The 16,980-nt window shown below is 55.9% G+C and overlaps 5 protein-coding genes across 5 annotated transcripts; 1 reads left to right on the top strand and 4 right to left on the bottom strand.

The window, feature by feature from the left end:
• Positions 1–532: 532 nt before the first annotated feature.
• Positions 533–2,109, bottom strand: NCS57_00572000 (Glutathione reductase; the record flags this gene model as incomplete). Its single annotated transcript, XM_053055632.1, has 2 exons — positions 533–1,793; positions 1,850–2,109. The coding sequence occupies 2 exons, from the start codon at positions 2,107–2,109 to the stop codon at positions 533–535; spliced, it is 1,521 nt and encodes a 506-aa protein (XP_052914587.1).
• A 1,809-nt stretch (positions 2,110–3,918) lies between these two features.
• Positions 3,919–7,900, top strand: NCS57_00571900 (uncharacterized protein; the record flags this gene model as incomplete). Its single annotated transcript, XM_053055631.1, has 5 exons — positions 3,919–3,937; positions 3,998–4,149; positions 4,218–7,120; positions 7,173–7,812; positions 7,871–7,900. The coding sequence occupies 5 exons, from the start codon at positions 3,919–3,921 to the stop codon at positions 7,898–7,900; spliced, it is 3,744 nt and encodes a 1,247-aa protein (XP_052914586.1).
• Positions 7,901–8,468: 568 nt separating this feature from the next.
• Positions 8,469–10,727, bottom strand: NCS57_00571800 (uncharacterized protein; the record flags this gene model as incomplete). The annotated part of the gene is made up of 1 exon (XM_053055630.1): positions 8,469–10,727. The coding sequence occupies one exon, from the start codon at positions 10,725–10,727 to the stop codon at positions 8,469–8,471; it is 2,259 nt and encodes a 752-aa protein (XP_052914585.1).
• Positions 10,728–11,186: 459 nt separating this feature from the next.
• On the bottom strand, positions 11,187–12,479 carry NCS57_00571700 (HIT-type domain-containing protein; the record flags this gene model as incomplete). Its single annotated transcript, XM_053055629.1, has 1 exon — positions 11,187–12,479. One exon carries the CDS (start codon positions 12,477–12,479, stop codon positions 11,187–11,189), a length of 1,293 nt encoding a protein of 430 aa, XP_052914584.1.
• A 666-nt stretch (positions 12,480–13,145) lies between these two features.
• NCS57_00571600 (UDENN domain-containing protein) lies at positions 13,146–15,884 on the bottom strand (the record flags this gene model as incomplete). The annotated part of the gene is made up of 2 exons (XM_053055628.1): positions 13,146–15,428; positions 15,492–15,884. The coding sequence occupies 2 exons, from the start codon at positions 15,882–15,884 to the stop codon at positions 13,146–13,148; spliced, it is 2,676 nt and encodes an 891-aa protein (XP_052914583.1).
• Positions 15,885–16,980: the final 1,096 nt, after the last annotated feature.

Below are 16,980 nucleotides of genomic sequence, written 5' to 3'. Positions count from 1 at the left end.
GTATCTGTCTTCCCCCGTCAGCTGCACGCTTCCGCACCGGTGCGGATAGCCGCATCACACCGGAGCGGGCGGGTGCAGGTTCTTGGAGAGCTTGGGGCAGGGAGCTGAGTAATGTGATCTCGTGAGGATGGCTGTCGTGGTGCAAGATGCCGTATGACGGTGACAAAGATTACCAGGAAAGGCATGCCGGTAGGTATACGAGTGCGAGGGAGCAACTGAGCAGTATCGGAGCCAACAAAGCAGAAAGGGGAGTTTGTCAACATGAGTAGGGCAACAAGTCTTGACCCGAATGTGACCGGACCAGACAATTGTCCTACGAGGAGATCAATGACGAGATCTAGAGGTCAAAAGGCACGATATCGCAGAAAAATGTCGAGATGGCACGGCATATGCTGCAAGTGAAAAGGGGAAAACTCAAAGGAAACGTGTATCACTCGACTGAGGCTTAATGTTCTTTAACCATTATTAACTCCTTCTATCTGAAATCTCTTTATCAACATTTAGTTCTTCTTTCTTCTCTATTCCCATTTATTTATTTCAACGTCACCAACTCCTCAGCGCTGGTAGGATGGATAGCAACGCAGCTGTCAAAGTCGGCCTTGGTGGCGCCCATCTTGACGGCGACGCCAAAGCCCTGGAGCATCTCGCCGCTGCCGACACCCATGATGTGAAGGCCGACCACCTTCTCCTCGGGGCCCGTCACGATCAGCTTGTAGTTGGTGGGGCCCTTCTGCTCGGGCTCCATCATGGCGTAGTACATGGCCGTGAAGCCCGTCTTGTACACCTTGATGTTGTCCTTGCCGTACTTTTCGATGGCCTGGGGTTCTGTCAGGCCGATACTGCCGACCTCGGGGTGCGCGAAGACCACCGAGGGCACGTTCTTGTAGTCGAGCTTGAGGTTGGCAAACTCAGGGGGGCCGAAGAGGCGGTGGGCGAGACGGCGGCCAGCCGCAATGGCCACAGGAGTCAGCTCGACCTCGCCGGTAACATCACCGAGGGCATAGATGTTGTCGACAGCGGTGTTTTGGTACTCGTCGACGAGGATGTGTCCCTTCTCGCCAAGCTTGACGCCAGCCTCCTCCAGGCCGATGCCGCGAGTCTCAGGGGTACGGCCAATAGCCCAGATAAGGTGATCGACGTCGTTGAGGACAGTCTCGTTGCCCTCGTCGTCCTTGTAGGTGACAGTGAGCTTGCCATTGGCATCCTTCTCAACCTTGGTGGCCTGCGAACGCCTGTGAAGCTTCACGCCGAGCCTCTCGTACTCGTTGGTGACAGACTCCTGGATCATGGGATCGAAGCTTCGGAGGAAGGTGTTGTAGCGGATGAAAAGGTGAGTCTCGGTGCCGAGGGCGTTGAACATGCCAGCGAACTCGACGGCGATATATCCGGCACCGACGATGGCGACCTTCTTGGGTTGAGTGGCAATCTCAAAGAAGCCGTCACTGTTGATACCGTGCTCGGCGCCGGGAATGCTAGGAGGAGGAGTAGGCTTGCCGCCGACAGCAACGAGGATCTTCTTGGCGTTGATGAGAACCTTGGAGTTGTCGTCGAGGGTGACCTCGGCCTGGTTCTTGGAAACGAGGCGGGCCCATCCGTGCACGTAGTCGACCTTGTCGTTGTTGAGGTTTCGCTCGTAGATGCCATTGAGACGCTTCACGTAGGCATCACGCTTGGTCTTGAATGTGGACCAGTCGAAGGGGGCCGTCTCCTCGACGGAGAAGCCGTAGGACTTGGAGTCGTGGATGGCCTCGGCGAGGGCGGCGGCGTTGTAAGTCACCTTTTTAGGTACGCAGCTAGAAAGAGAGACTGTCAGCGTTTGATCCCTTGCATATATGTCCAAAGAACTCACCCAACGTTGACGCAGGTTCCTCCGAGTCGCTTGCTCTCGACAATGGTGGCCTTGATGCCAAACTTGTTGCTGGCCATGCGCGCAGAGGCAAGGCCTCCGCTGCCGCCGCCAATGACGAGGTAGTCGGTCTCCTTGGTGATGGGAGCCATGGTGGGCGCAGATGCGGACAGGTGCCGGGCGAGTGAAGCTATTCGCAGCGGGGTCGTTCTCGAGGACGAAGACAGGGTCGATGAGCGCAGGGAGTGGGCGAGAGCTTGCATGGACAAAGGCCGCCTCGGGGGTTCAACCTTAGGGTATAAAAGAAGGAGGAAGGGGAGGGGGATGACGTCTTTTAAGGGCCGAGAGTTGATGATGAGAGCAGCTACCTATTTCCTCCGTCTGCGGCGATAGCGATGGCGGGGGTCTAGGAGGGCGGGACGGAAGCAGATTGGTAGGATCGGATGGGAGGTAGGGATTGGGGTGATTGGGTAAGCAATTGGTATGGCGAGATGGCTGGCAGATGGACAGACAGGATTGGTGAGCTTGAGCTGGAGCTGCAGGGCAAAGGCAATGGATTGATGCTCCTGGAACGATTTGAAATCCACCTCGGCGATGGAGGTTTTTTCGGTCCTGCCCCTCCGTTAGTGGGCGGTTCGGCGACCAACGTAAGAGGCCCGGGGTGCCGTGCCGAGGAATATTATATTGACGCGCGTGGAATCATGATTTTCTGGTGTAATTACTCAATTCCAAATCCCGTCTTTGAGCCATGTTTTTGTTCAATGTCCTGTGGCGGCTTATACTCCCGAGTTGGCTGCCATCCATCTCGAGTTGGACTCATGCGGGCTGCTTACACATTCGCTGATGAGTAGTTGTGTCAGGATTGTATTTGGAATGCTCTATCGCGGCACGGAAGACTAGGCATTTGAGGCTATTGTACCGAACAGGGCTCCCTCTGTCAGTGCAGAGAAATGCTAGACACCATTTGTGCGAGTAAAAATTCAATGCTGGGTTAGTACCCTCTTGATATACGCGAGGTCCTTGGAATCAGTCACATCATGACGGCTGCAGATGATGCACTGTTCCCGATGTGCAGCTTCCACGTGCGTACCGTATGCAGTTAGCACGCATAGAAGTGACTGGAGTGTCTTTGACTCGAGCTGGTATTTGGAATGAATTGCGAGTTGGATGAGGTAATGGATAGTTCGTCTAGCCGTATGAACAACCCTTGATTTTTTTTTTATACCGAGATTCCAATAAAGATGCAATGCCGTCATCGTCATGGTGGCTTGGGCGGGCTGAAGGTGGCTTATATAATGAAACAACCAACCCTGATTCACATGGCTTGCGTCTTCCAGTTTACTCGGTTGATACCTTGCTATCAAGCCTCGGTAGGCGTTACCAAAGACTTGCTGGTTAAACTGGCATTAAATCGCCATAAAATATTGTGTCTAGATACCTAAGCTGCGAAGAAAGCCATCACCGGGCCATGACGTTGACATGGATCCCATGAGAGTCAAGCTGTGGAGCTTACTCAACTTGGAAGCTGTTAAGCTGTGGCTGTGGCTTGTGCTTGTCTGAGAGGCAACCTACAGGAACCACAGGAACCCTTCCACGTTACGCAGCTGGCCTCAATCACACAAAATTACAGACTACCCTACAGCTTTACGCGGCCACAGGGGTTCTCTAGTGTCCTTCCAGCGGATAATTGCTTCTGTCTGGAGCTCCAGCCTCTGGCCGCCGTTCTGCAGCCCCCCCCTGCCCGTCCCGCCCCTAGCTCCTGGTTGGCTCATTTGCTTGCCCGAGGTGACAACACCAAACCAACCCCCCCCCAAAATGGTCCAAACACCGGGCTGACGATCTCCATCTTGATACCAGACCTCATCTCATAGCCCTTCAAACTATCCAACCTGCGTTTCTGCCTTATCAGGCCCGACTCGTCTCCGAAGCTATCCGGACCTTCCTATCGCCCCAGCTGATTCACACTGCTACACAGCAAGCTTCGAATCGCTAATCTTCCCCCCCTTTGACGCCTCGTGCCTCCATCGTCCGTCTTTTCCGTCTCGAGCTCCGCGTAGCTCGTATGCGCGACAATGGCGGCCGATGACACTGGTACTTGAATCCTCCCTCGTGATCGCCTCGTCATCTGTCGAAATGCTGACTTTCTGGTAGCTGCGCCGAACCTGAACCTCTCCCCCGAAGAGAAGCGAACATATGGCCAACTCTTCCGACAAGCCGATTCCGACAGCGTTGGCGTCGTCGTTGGCGAGATCGCCGTCAAGTTCTTCCACAAGACTGGTCTAGACTCTCGTATCCTGGGCGAGGTATGTCTGCGATCCCCGCGTTTCGCTGCCCGCCCGACGTTCCGCTAAATGTTTTACTCTCGTGATAGATCTGGCAGATTGCGGATAAGGAGAATCGGGGTTTCCTCACACCAGCTGGCTTCGGCATTGCCCTACGACTCATCGGACACGCCCAGGCCGGCCGCGAACCTACTCCCGAGATCGCTCTTCAACAAGCTCCTCTTCCTCGATTCGATGGCTTCGTCCCGCAAGCCGGCCCTGCTGGAGGCATTCCCCCTCCTCCGCCCGTGCCTGTGAGCTCGCCTCCTCCTCCAGCTGCCCTCCAGGCCCAGACGACCGGCGGACCGATCCGCATCCCTCCCTTGACTCCTGAGAAGGTGGCACAATATACTGGTCTCTTTGAGCGCCAATCTCTCCAGGCTGGTGGCCAGTTGCCAGGTGACCAGGCCAAGTCCATCTTTGAGAAGTCCGGGCTTCCCAATGAGGTGTTGGGTAGGATATGGCAGCTCGCCGATACCGAGCAACGCGGCGCTCTCGTGCTCACCGAGTTTATCATTGCTATGCACCTGCTCACCTCGATGAAGACGGGTGCTCTCCGATCTCTTCCCAACATCCTCCCAGCTGGTCTCTACGAAGCTGCCTCGCGCCGTGGCCCCTCACGCCAGTCGTCCTCCGGACCCGGCATCTCCGCCATCCCTCGACAACTGAGCGGAACTGCTCAAGTGCGCGCAAACAGCCCTCTCGGACGTCCTCCCCTCTCTCCCCAGGGTACGAGTGCGGGTGCAAGTGATTGGGCCGTGACTCCCGCCGACAAGGCCCGATTCGATCAGTTGTATGCCGACCTCGACAAGACGAACAAGGGCTTTATTACTGGAGAGGAGGCGGTTACCTTCTTTAGCCAGTCCAATCTTCCCGAGGATTCCCTGGCTCAGATCTGGGACTTGGCAGACACAAACTCTCAGGGACAGCTTACGCGCGACCAGTTTGCAGTCGCCATGTACCTCATCCGACAACAGAGGACTGGCCGTGGGCCCCTGCCTACCACTCTACCTGCTAATCTGGTTCCTCCTAGCCTTCGCGCCCAAGTTCGTCCACCAACTGCCACATCTGCTTTCGACCCTCCTCCTCCTCCCGTGGTGGCCCAGCCACCCCCTCCCCAGCCCAAGTCAGCTCTCGACGACCTCTTTGGCCTCGATTCGACCTCCCCGAGCCCTGCTCCGGCTCCAGCCCAGGCTCCTATGTCAACTGGGGGATCCAATGCCAACGATCCGTTCGGTACCGGCTCTAACGTGCTGACACCGTCCTCCCCTCTTAAGCCATCTCTCACCGGCACTGGAAGCTCGACCTTTAAGCCATTTGTGCCTTCATCTTCGTTTGGCAGAGGTCTGACGCAACAGCCTACAGGAGGCTCGGCTAGTTCAGGTTCAAAGCCTCCGATGCCCTCCGCATCCGAGGATCTCCTGGCAGACAATGATCCAGAGGCTAGCAAGATTTCTGGAGAGACCACCGAGCTTGCGAACCTCTCGAACCAGATCTCATCACTGTCCAAGCAGATGCAGGATGTCCAGGGCAAGAGGACAACAACTCAGAACGAGCTGAACCAAGCAACTGCTCAAAAGGCGAACTTTGAGCAGCGACTTGCTCAGCTGCGCACCGCTTATGAGAAGGAGGCGCAAGATACCCGTGCCCTCGAGGAGCAGCTCAACACGGCTCGCAAGGAGACGTCGAAGCTGCAGGCCGAGTGTATGACCCTCGAGGGGACTTACCGCGATATCCAGACTCAGCACCAGCAGGTTACAGCAGCTCTCCAGGCTGATCAGCAGGAGAACACCAACCTCAGGGAACGTATCCGGGTTGTCAATGGAGAGATTGCTCAACTCAAACCCCAGATCGAGAAGCTCAAGTCTGACGCCCGTCAGCAAAAGGGACTGGTTGCCATCAACAAGAAGCAGCTGTCCACTACTGAAGGCGAGCGCGACAAGCTCAAGGCAGAGGCTGAGGATCTCACCAAGAGCATCGAGGAGCTGCGTCAAGCCAACACGGGCTCTCCTGCGTCGGCTCCGGCCCAGATCGCCAGCCCAGCGGCATCTACTTCTAGTGCCAACAACCCCTTCTTCCGCCGGACGGCCAGCACTGATATCATGGGTGCATTTGCCTCTCCTCCCGCCAAGAACGTCTCTGACAAGTCTTTTGACGATGTCTTTGGCCCGTTCCCACCTAGCACTTCTGGTACTCCTCCTCCTCCTCAGACTTCGTTCAAGCCCCAGCATACTGGTGCCTCGACCGCCAGTGTTGGATCATACAACACCCCCCCTGCTTCGTCTCCTGTCATGAACCGTCAGCCTACTCTGGCTGTCGACCCTCCCGCGCCCCCGGAGTCGAGACAGATCAGCTCTAGCTTCCTGCCCTTCATTGATCATACCGAGTCCCTCTCATCTTCGCGTCAGGTGTCACCCCCTGCTTCCCGTATCGATGACCCTCTTCATGGCTCGGCTACCCCTATTCCTGGCGACCTGAAGGCATCCGATAGTGTTGGCAGCGTGCCGGGAGCTTTCCCCGGCGACGAGACTGACACTGTCGAGCGTAAGGGAACTCCATCTGTCCCCGCTGACGCGGCTCGCGAGCCCGCCAACGAGGGCGCACCAAAGGCTGCGGATCCTTTCGGTGGCGCGGATGAGGCCAAGGCCAAGGCTGACTTTGAGAACGCCTTTGCCGCCTTTACAACTGCCAAGAGCCAGACCAAGCCTGCGCAGGAGACCAACAAGTCGACCTCTGCTTTCGATTCCGAGTTCCCTCCTATCTCGGAGCTTGAGCGTGATGACGACTCCGACTCTAGCAGCGACCAGGGCGGCTTCGAAGATGACTTTGCACCCGCTTCGCCTCCTAGCAAGCGATTTGGGGATAAGCCTGCGAGCGGAGAATCGTCTGGTGGCGCTCCCTTGGGCCCAACCCCAGCCCCGGAGACTGCCTCTCCTGAGACCAAGGTGACGAGGTAAGGCACTAAACTAAGTAAACCCCCTTTAGCAGGTGCTAACATCGATCAGCCCCGAGCTCCCATCGTCACCCGCGACAGTGACCGAGACCAAGGCCCAGAACTCATCTGTCGACGACATCTTTGGCACAAGTGCGACAGGACCTGCCCCTGCCTCGAAGCAGGCGGCCCCGTCCAACCCTCCTCCGGCCAAGAGCGGCTTTGAGGACCTGGAAGATGAGTTTGAGGGCCTGGAGGATGCTAAGGAGGGCTCCGGAGAGGAAGATTTCGCCAACATCTCCCGGTCAGGTCTGGATGACTTTAACCCCGTCTTCGACAGCAGCCCGCCCGGTAGCCAGACTAAGACCGAGTCTACCGCGTTCGGCAACGAGAGCTTCGACTTTATCTCTGCCAGCCAGGCTGGCCCAGCCCAACCCCCTGCGGGTGGTCAGCAGAAGCCCCCTGAGGCCCACGATTGGGACGCCATCTTCTCTGGTCTCGAGTCGCCCAGCGCTGCTGCAGCAACTCCCGCTACTGCTCCTACTGCTGACAAGCCAGCTGGCGGTGATGCCTCCTCTCGTCCTGGTCAGCAGCCCCTGAACCGCACAGAGTCTGAGCAAGACGACCCCATCCTCAAGAGCCTGACTGGCATGGGTTACCAACGCACCGATGCTCTGGCTGCCTTGGAGAAGTTTGACTACGACCTGGACAAGGTATGTTTTGCAAGATGATAAGATCGCGGATGTAACATATATGCTGACTCGTCAACAGGCCGCAAACTACCTGGCTAGCCGGTCATAATAATCAGCAACCATCGGGTCGAATTGGAGGGTGTCCGTCTATTGGAGGGAAGGCTTTAATAACAACCGCAAACAACAGCTACCACTGCTACATATCTTGTTTCCTTTTCATTGTCCCCTTGTCTCCATCACCATCGCCATCACCATCATCGTCATCATCCTCATGATCCCCTCTTGTTGAATAACTAGTTCCTTGTCGGGCAGCGAAACCTTTTTTTTTTCTCTTTTCCGTCGTTTTCGTCTTCATCTCATCGTTACGGGGGGTTAGTTCTTGTTCTCCTTGCTATGGGTAATAGGTCCCCCATTTTGTAGATCATGATAATTCCTTGTTGCGTTGACTGTTTCAGTCTGAGTCTTGTCCTGGTGTGTATGTTGTATGTGAGAATGTTGAAGTGAGCAGTCATTATGTGTAGATGAAGCAGTTGAAGGGTGTACAAAGATTTCTGATCAAAACACATCTCATCGCTAAAGGTGGCACAAATCATGCCCGTCATACAACATGCTCTACATGTCCATTTTCCGTCTTTTCCCATAACATATGCATATATATAGAGTATCCTCCTTCCCGCTTACTTGACCCTGCTCATGATAGTCTCTGCGCCACGCTCAACCGTAATATTTGCAGCCTTGTTCTTTACAGCAGTAGCCATACCCCTCTCAAAGTCGTCCCTCGTCCTCAGCACGGCCTCTACCCACGAAGGGTTGAGGTCCCAGTACGCCATCTTGAAGGTCGCATACGTCTCCACGACGGAGTCGCGGTCACAAGTCAAAAGACGTAGGAAGTGCTCGGTGACGCGCCACGTCTCCTTGATGGAGGCTCCAATATCCGGCGACGGCAAGCTACCAAACAGCTCAAAGGCGGTGGCGATGTCGTTGAAGAGCTTGTCCTGGAAGGGGTCGGTGCGGCGGAACTTGGCGCCCTTGTTGCGGACAGCGCTGAGGTAGCGGACGAGCAGCTCCTCGGCAAAGATCTCGACAAAGATGTCGACGAGCGAGTGGTGGAGGACCTGGCGGTAGTCGTTGACGTACTCCTCGAAGGTCACCACCATCTGCTTCATGGCCGTGCTCGTGTACCACTTGGGGGTGAAGAAGTCGGGCATGACGGCGCCAAAGTCGACCGAGAAGATGAGCTGGGCGAAGCGGTTGATGCACCACGTGCTAAAGTCAACGTAACCGTCACGTAGAGTGTTGACCTCGGTCTCGATGCGTTCTAGATAGGCCGGGGTGACGTGCTGCTCGACGAGGCGACGGAAGCTTGATAGGTAGGCCAGGCGGTTCTCCTCCTCGTTGTCGTCGATACAGGCGATTTGATCGTTGGCTGTAGCAACAAGCCAGTCCTGCAGAGCCTGGAAGCCCTCGAGATCAGGCACTCTACCCTCCTCGTATCTCGTAGCTTCAGCATCGAGCATGGTCTGCCACGATTGCTGACGAGACCGTAGACGTGCGAACATGGCATCGATTACACCCTCCACCACATCAGCACGCTGCGAGTTGGCAGCAGCGTCCACCTGCTCGCGCAGCATCCTCCAGAGGGCCACCAGGTTCTTTGTCCGGAAGTAGCCATACTCGTCCTGGTCCAGGTTGGAGCCCTCGACGTTTCGCTCGGCCAGGTCGCGCTGCTCCTGCGCAAAGATGCGCTCGATCCACTCGTCCAGGAACTTGATGATGAGCTCGCGAAAGTCGCGGACAAGCTCCGCCTCGCGGTTGTCCACCACGTGAGGCACCAGCTCTTCCTGACGTAGTCCCAGCTTGGCCATCTTGCGATAGTACTTTTCTGGGAACCCGACAATCTCGAGCGTGTGCGCCGATGAAGCCTCGTTGCCGTCCACCATGCCTATCAAAAAGTCGTGCATAAGCTGGTGGTAGACGTCGGCGTACGTCTTGACAATGTGCCACTTCTTGGGCATCAGGTGAGACATTCCCACCTTGACCACATTCAGGTCATTGAAATACCACTTCATAATCTTCTCCAGCTTGCTCGGGTCCTCGAGGAACTCCTCCTTGGCGCCGTCAAACTGCTGCTCGGCGCTGAGCCGGATCGCCTGGATGAACTTGTCCTTGTAGCCGCGCACCTTCTTGGCGCCATCGGTGATGCTCTGGAACCGCGTCGCCATCTCCTTGTGGTCCTTGAGAGCCTCCTGCAACGCCAGCACCCGCTGGTCGCTCTTCTCCTCGGCCTCCATCACTATCGCGAACCTCACCACGAGACCGTTGTTGTCCTGCACCACCAGGTTGATGAGGTTGAGGGCGATGATGCCGACGTGCTCGTCGAACCAGTCAATAGTGTCGTCGAGCCGCGCAAAGTAGTCGGCCAGCGTCGACTGGAGGCTCGTGTCCTCGGCCCTCTGTATCTGTTCCATGGCGTCGTCTCGGATGTTGCGAAGCTGCGTGAGCTCGTAGTGGCACGGCAGCAGGTTGGGCATGTTGTCACCGTCCTCGTCATCCTCTCGCAGCATCTGCTCCACGACCGACAGCCGGTCGTTAAAGGTCTCGAGGTTGCGTCGCATCGTCTCGACGGCGCCAAAGTTGCGGTGGGCCTGCGACACGAGATTGATGCTGGCGAAGTCCTTGATCATGTTCTGGGACTCGGAGCACAGCTTGTCAATCTTCATCATCTCCTCCTTGATCATCTGCACCGTCTTCTGCCCGTCCGTCAGGCCCGTCATGCCCGACTGGGTCGTCTCGAGCTGCTCGCGCAGCCCGCTGCGCAGCTGCCCATCGACGGCGCCCTTTTTGCGCGAGAATTCGAGCTTGAGCGCCGGGATCTTGTCCAGATCCTCCGGGTGCCGTAGCAGCTCCGAGAGCTTAGGCGCGGGTGTGTCGTCCATTGTGGCGGCGGATCGTGAACCATGCGAAGGGGGGCGGACACGCCAATCAAACCATGATGCGTGGGGGGCTCAGATGTCGTCGTTCGGCCGTGGGAGGGGTCTTAGCGTTGGATGGTTGATGCTGCAGAGTTGAATCTATTGTGCTGGGAGTTGAAGCGGGAGTTGAAGCGAGTGTAGGTGGTTAGGTAGTGAATGTATGCGGCTGGGTGGTATGTCGAGTCGCGGGGAGCTACGTACTCGGTACCTGAGCTAAAGCGAGGTCCATGATGTGGCTGATGCAGCCGTCCAAGCACAGCCACTCCACTCACTGGCTCAACACCACGAGATCATCACCAACACAAGCACTCAAGATATTCACTTGTTTTATTATTACTTGCTCAATGTCCCTATTTGTTCAAATTTTGGGTATCTTCATGATATTATACACATATTTCAGCTCAATTGGCCAAGATTCACCCCTTAATCATCGCTGTCGCTCCCCGAGCTACTCGTATCATCATCGTCGTCCTCATCATCCTCTTCACCCAAGCTCTGCTCCGCAATTACGTCGCCTGCCTCGAGTGCAACTCCTCTAGATCCTGACTCATCATTTCCGTCCATCTCATCGTCGCTTCTGACCTCTCCTTCCTCCACCTCCTTCCCACCCTGTCTCCTCTTCTTGTTCGGTTTATTAGGCCCCTTCTTCCCAGGGGGGTTCTTCCTCTTGTTGCCTCCTGGTGGTGGTATCGTGTCTTTGGGACCCAGCACGAAGCCTGTGGGTAGAGGCTCGTCCTCTTCGAGCACGCAGATAGTTGGAAACTCGAGTACGCGCGTATTGCTGAGGATATCGCGAAGGCATCCTTCTACCTCGAGCTTTGTCCAGACAGTAGGCTGGTCTGACCGTGATCGTGGCTTGGCAAGGAAGTATTGGAATCGCTGTTTTTGAGCCTGGAGTTCTTCCGATGGCCACATAACGGGATCAGTGTCGTGATGGGTTGACCATGAGCTCGTGAAAGGATCTTGCAGCGCGAATGAACCTGGAGACCATGTCGCACGGGAGGGGTCCTGCAATTGCCCATCCTGACCCGCCCGCAATGTCCTCTTTACCAACTGGCCATTCGCTCTCTGCTGCTCCTCCAGAGCTGTGTGATATGCCTGGAATAGCGGCACATCATCCATCACCTTGGAAAGAAGGCGCGTCTTCTTCGGCTCTCCATCTTCAACGTCCTCAAATGTCATCCACTCGACCTGCCAATTGATGCGACCAGTCCGTCGGTTGAGTGTCGTGTGGTTCTCCTTTTGCCTCGCCATCCCCATTGGAGCGCACATGATGCTGATGTTCAGCTTCTTCAATCTCTGCGCCAGGAATCGCTCAAAAACACGGCCCTTGGCTTCGCGCAGAACTCGTGTCACGAGCACCTTGCGCTTGCGCCCATCTCGACCCGGCTTCCATTTGACCTCCTGGACCGTCAACGGTCGCAGTTCCTCCTCTTGAACCAGAGAGCGCTCTTCGACAAGGAGCTTCTCAGCGCGTTCGACGGACCGTTCGATACCGTGTAGGAAGTTGTAATCGTGGTCGACACCGGCGGGTGTGCGGAGCTTCGAAGGAGGGATGTAGGCTGTTGCGTCGCGTTCGCCTGTGCATTCTGACCACGCCTTGTGCTTCTTGATGCATGCGAGAGAGCACGTTCGGATGCTACATCGTGGGCATTTGTATTTCGGAGTTGAAACGTGGCAAATGGCGCACAAAGAGGTCAACAAAGGATCAGCCATTGTGTGACACGGGACGAGAGAGGTTGGACGGAGATGTTGATGGGAGGAAGATGGCTTTGCGACGATGCCACTAACAGAGGTCTACTTTCCAAACTTTTTTGTGGATCCTCCCATGGCTTATCTTATCAGACAGAGTTGCTCATGCTACAGTCGTAGAACTATCAAACATCACATGACCAATGGAAACAAAAAGACTTCATTGTTATTGTTGAGAAATTCTTTTTCATTGTTTGGCTGCTCTTCAAGCCAGGCAAAGGAGCGACGTGAATTGAAACACCTCCGCTTCCATCTCAGGATAATACTCTAGCAAAATGTGAAAGAACCGCCAGGCTTGACGCGAGTATATGAGCGAGCCCGCCCACCAAATGACTAAAAAACAACAACAGAATGGTTATATCGAGAAAAACAAAAGGGATAACATCCAACGCCGTAGTCCGCAGATTTTGATCCAAGCCAACCGCCTAAAGCAAATAGGTGAATAAATAAGTAGATCAATAAAGAAATGCTAAGAAATTGGCAGCACTTGGGTGACGTGCGTGCAAAACATGGCCGTCATGGCCGCCTCAACAGCCATCACGTTGCAATCAAGAAAGGCTTGCCGCTGCCGGCTTCACTTCATCAGGAATGACGTGCAATCTAACAAGGCTCAGACGCTGTCTGAGACAACTAGCGCGTGCCACCAAGAGCGCTGATCCTGGCCCCCGAAGGCCTGTGCATCAGGGACTCGGGGTGCTTGGAGACGACTCCTGTCTCGTGGGTGACGCTTCCTGTGTTGCTTCGACTCTCTTCGAAGTCCTCTTCGTCATCCTCAACAATCTTGGTGGGGATTTCGTCCCGAAGGTGATACTGTTGGGACGCTCGCTCCGGAGTCGTAGCCGTAGAGGCAAAGGACATGGCTGTGCTGCTCCGGTTGGGAATGAGATCCGGGGTGGGAGGGATACTGGACGCCCTTCCCGACGGCTGGAGAAGGGAGTCATCCCCTGTTTCGGACGTGGCGGCGGAGTGGCCGTCATCGCTCTGGGTGGTAGAGAGGCTAGAATTCCTTCTACTACTACTCCCTAACTCCGCGTCGTGTGCTAACTGGAGACCCTCAACAGCAGCTTGACACTGCTCGGCAATGTTGCGCACAATGTGCGCGATGGCGTCAGTCTTGTCCTTGAGATGACGGTCTGCGACGTCGGAGAAGCTGGAGGCAGAGTATCGCTTGGATCGAGGAGCAGGGCTGACAGACAGGCGGTTGGGCTCGCCCTCCTCATCTTCAGCCTCGTCATAGCCCTCCTCAATCTCCTGAGCCAGGTCATCCGGCTTGGTAAGAGACTGGATGAGATGCTCCATGTGGTGGCTCTGACCACCAATGAGGCTGCGAAGGTGCAGGACAACGCGGCGAGCCTCATCGCGCTGTCGGAGGATGGTGACGTTGGTGTGCTGGAGCTGAGACAACTCCTTCTTGTTTCGCTTGCGCTCACGCTCAAGCTCCTCAGCAATCTCTTGCTGGAGGACAAGAGCCTCGAGAGCATCGTCACGCTGCTTCTCAGTGCCAGTAAGACGGACAGACAGACGGGCGTTGTCATCCTTCTGCTGGTCAATGAGGCCGGCAAGACGGCGGTTCTCCCTCTTGTGGGTCTCGATCTTGACCTTGAGATCCTGGGTCTCCTTGGTGAGCTGCTCAGCAAAGGCCTGGAACTTGAGGAACTGCTGCTTCCAGCTCTCAAGCTCCTCCACCAGGTAGTTGTTCCGCTTAGTGACCTTGTTAAGCTCAGTGTCCATGCGACCCTTGAGGTTGATGAAGTCCTGCCAGGCCTCAAGAGCATCTCGAGAGTACTGGTTCCTCTCACGGACAATCTCGTTGAGATGGCGCATCGAAACCTTGGTCATAAGGGGCTTCTTAACGGAGCCACCAAATACGGCCTTGAGGCCAGTGTTGCGACCAAGCTTCTCGCAGACATGGTCCATGACAGCCATGACCGCATCTTGGTTCCACCACTCAGGGTCCTGGATGGACTCGACCTCGCCGCGCATGACGATGATCTGGCCAGCAGGAACAAGCTTGCCGCCACCGTAGGCGGATCGAAGGTGCTGAGGGACGCCGGAAGGAGTGACGTCGCCGTTCAGAGCCTGGGTGAGTCGGGTGACGAACTTGTTGCGCTGACCGGGAGTCAGGGCAGTGGGTGGGCTGGAAGTCAGAACAAAGTTGCGATCAAGATCAACAACCAGGGCATCGGTGGGCGCCGTGAAGAGAGAGCGGCACTCAACAGTGATACCAAGGATGTAGGGACCAGGCTCCTGAACAAGCTCCTTGGCATGACGGGCGTGAACAACGGGAACATAGAGACCGCTCCACTCGTAAACTCGAACGCAATATCGAACAGTCTCGGCGGCCATGGTGAGCATGGCAGGGTAGTGGCTGACGAAGATGATTCGGCGAGTGGGAGAGATGGCAGCCTCAATGACACCGACGATGTTAGGAATTGACAGACAGTTGAACAGGGGCCACATGGCGAAGTTCTGGAACCCTGTTGGAGAAGAAGGAAACTGGTAGCAGAGGGCATAGTCCTTCATGTCGATGCGCACAAGATCGTTGAGGCGGGGAGCTGGGAAGCTCAGGATGCGCGAGACCTCCTCGGCATGGAACAGATTGGTGGCCTTATTCCAGTGAATCCACATGCCTCGAAGATAGTCTCCAAGGAGGTTGTAGAGAGGATAACGCGACAGGAAAGACAAGCAGTACGGGATCCAGTAAGTCTCATCAGGGTTGTCGTAGTAGTCGCTCTCGGTCCTCTTGCGAAGGTCGCGGATGGTCTCGGCTCTCTTCTCATCGGCCCGCGACCACACTCGGAGGCAGATTCCGTAGAGTGTGTGAGAAGAATCTTGCTGAAGAACGAAGGCGTGATGGACGCAGTGAGGCTGGCTTCGGCCTGTGCAAATCTCGACATCGTGAGGGAAGCAGGCCTATTGAATAGGGAGTTGATGGTTAGCAAATATGGTTTCCAAGCAGGAGCTGGAAATACGTACCCTCATGGCGGCATGAAGAGCACGCGCAATTTCATTATCCTGCTCAAGGCGCGGGCTGCTACCCAAAATCTCTGGTAGCCAGAACTGGCCGACAGCACCCTTCATGTGGCCGATCTTGCCCTGTGCGGGCGCGGGGGCCTTGACCCATTGAGAGGGCTCGCGGCCAACACCGCAGACCATGTAGGCATGAGTGAGAGTCTTGGGAGTGCGCTGCTGGGGCTTCATGTTGAGAGTGGAGGGAATAGGCTGCGTAATGCGCGAGTGCAGCGAGGATGTCCGGCTGGGAATCAGGAGGTTCTGATCAGCGCCCTGGTCGCGGGTGCTGGGCCTGCCATCGCGGTCGCTAGTCCGAGGACGGGTAAAGGAGGGATGGGTGCTCAGGGAGGGAGGCATGGCTGTGACTGAGAGGATCGAGACCTCGTTTTTCGCGGTCGGTTCGGGTTAAAAAATCGTTGTCGTCGTAGTCGAGGAGAAATGAACTGCTGATGAATATACAGTTCTCTCGTATGCAGCTGACTGACTGACTTGCTGGCTTGGTCAGGTCAGTTCCTCCGTTTCCGTTGATGTACCCGTTTGCGTCTTCCTGGGTGGTGTAGATCCTATGCTCTCGCTCGAGGCTTCGCTCCTCTCTCAAGGTGTCATTCAAGACGCGACTCAACCGGCCTTGAAGGAGTGAGCAAGGGAAGAGAAGAGGGAGGGACAAAGAGTCAAAGTCAAGAATGAGGGGAAGAAGAAAGAAGAAGGAATAAAGTGAAGGGGGAAGACTGAAGAGAAGGTGGAAAGCGTCAAGTTTGGGGGGCAGAGTGGAGAAGTAGAGGTAGAGCAGCAGTACCTAGCAAGGCAGCACCTGGTCGGAGCCAAAAGGAAGCAACCAAGCGAGACAAGCTGCGACGCCAGTCAAGGAAGGAATGGAGAAAAGGCACCACCAATTCTGCAGCTCCAAGAGAGAGTACGTACCCTTTCAGTTGAGAAGATACCTGTAGATACTCCAGTGAGCGCCAGAGGGACAGGCTCGGCGGGCGAAAAGGTGAGACGGACGGCGGGATACGCAGAAAAAGGAAGGATGGGGCCAGGGGCCTTGTTCCCTGCTTCTCTGGGTTCGAGCTGGGATCTTGGCCTCCTCACTGGGCCGGCTTGCTTGGTCACGGCCGGGGAATTATTAGGGGGGGAGTTAGGTGGTCACAGACAGAGTAGAGTATCAAAGAGCTGAATTGCCTGGGTGGATTGTACGAGATGTCAGCCTCGGTCAGTGAATCAGGAAGAAGCTATCCATCATGTTCTCTCAACGGGGGGAAGCCCAAACTATTGGCACAACAGAACCAACCCTCGCAGCACAACCGAACCGGGAGGCAACTGACTGACGGGAGAGAAGACGACCCAACGTAAGGGATCGGCTGCGCAGGTACCTACATTAGGGGCTTGATTAGGAGCTACCGGACCCATGCCTCCTCCAAGGGGAGGGGCCGGGATACTGGGGGCCATCAGGGGC

This window comes from Fusarium keratoplasticum, chromosome 4, assembly GCF_025433545.1.
Source record: "Fusarium keratoplasticum isolate Fu6.1 chromosome 4, whole genome shotgun sequence".
NCBI lineage: Eukaryota > Fungi > Ascomycota > Sordariomycetes > Hypocreales > Nectriaceae > Fusarium > Fusarium keratoplasticum.
This window is presented reverse-complemented; position numbering and strand designations above follow the sequence as displayed.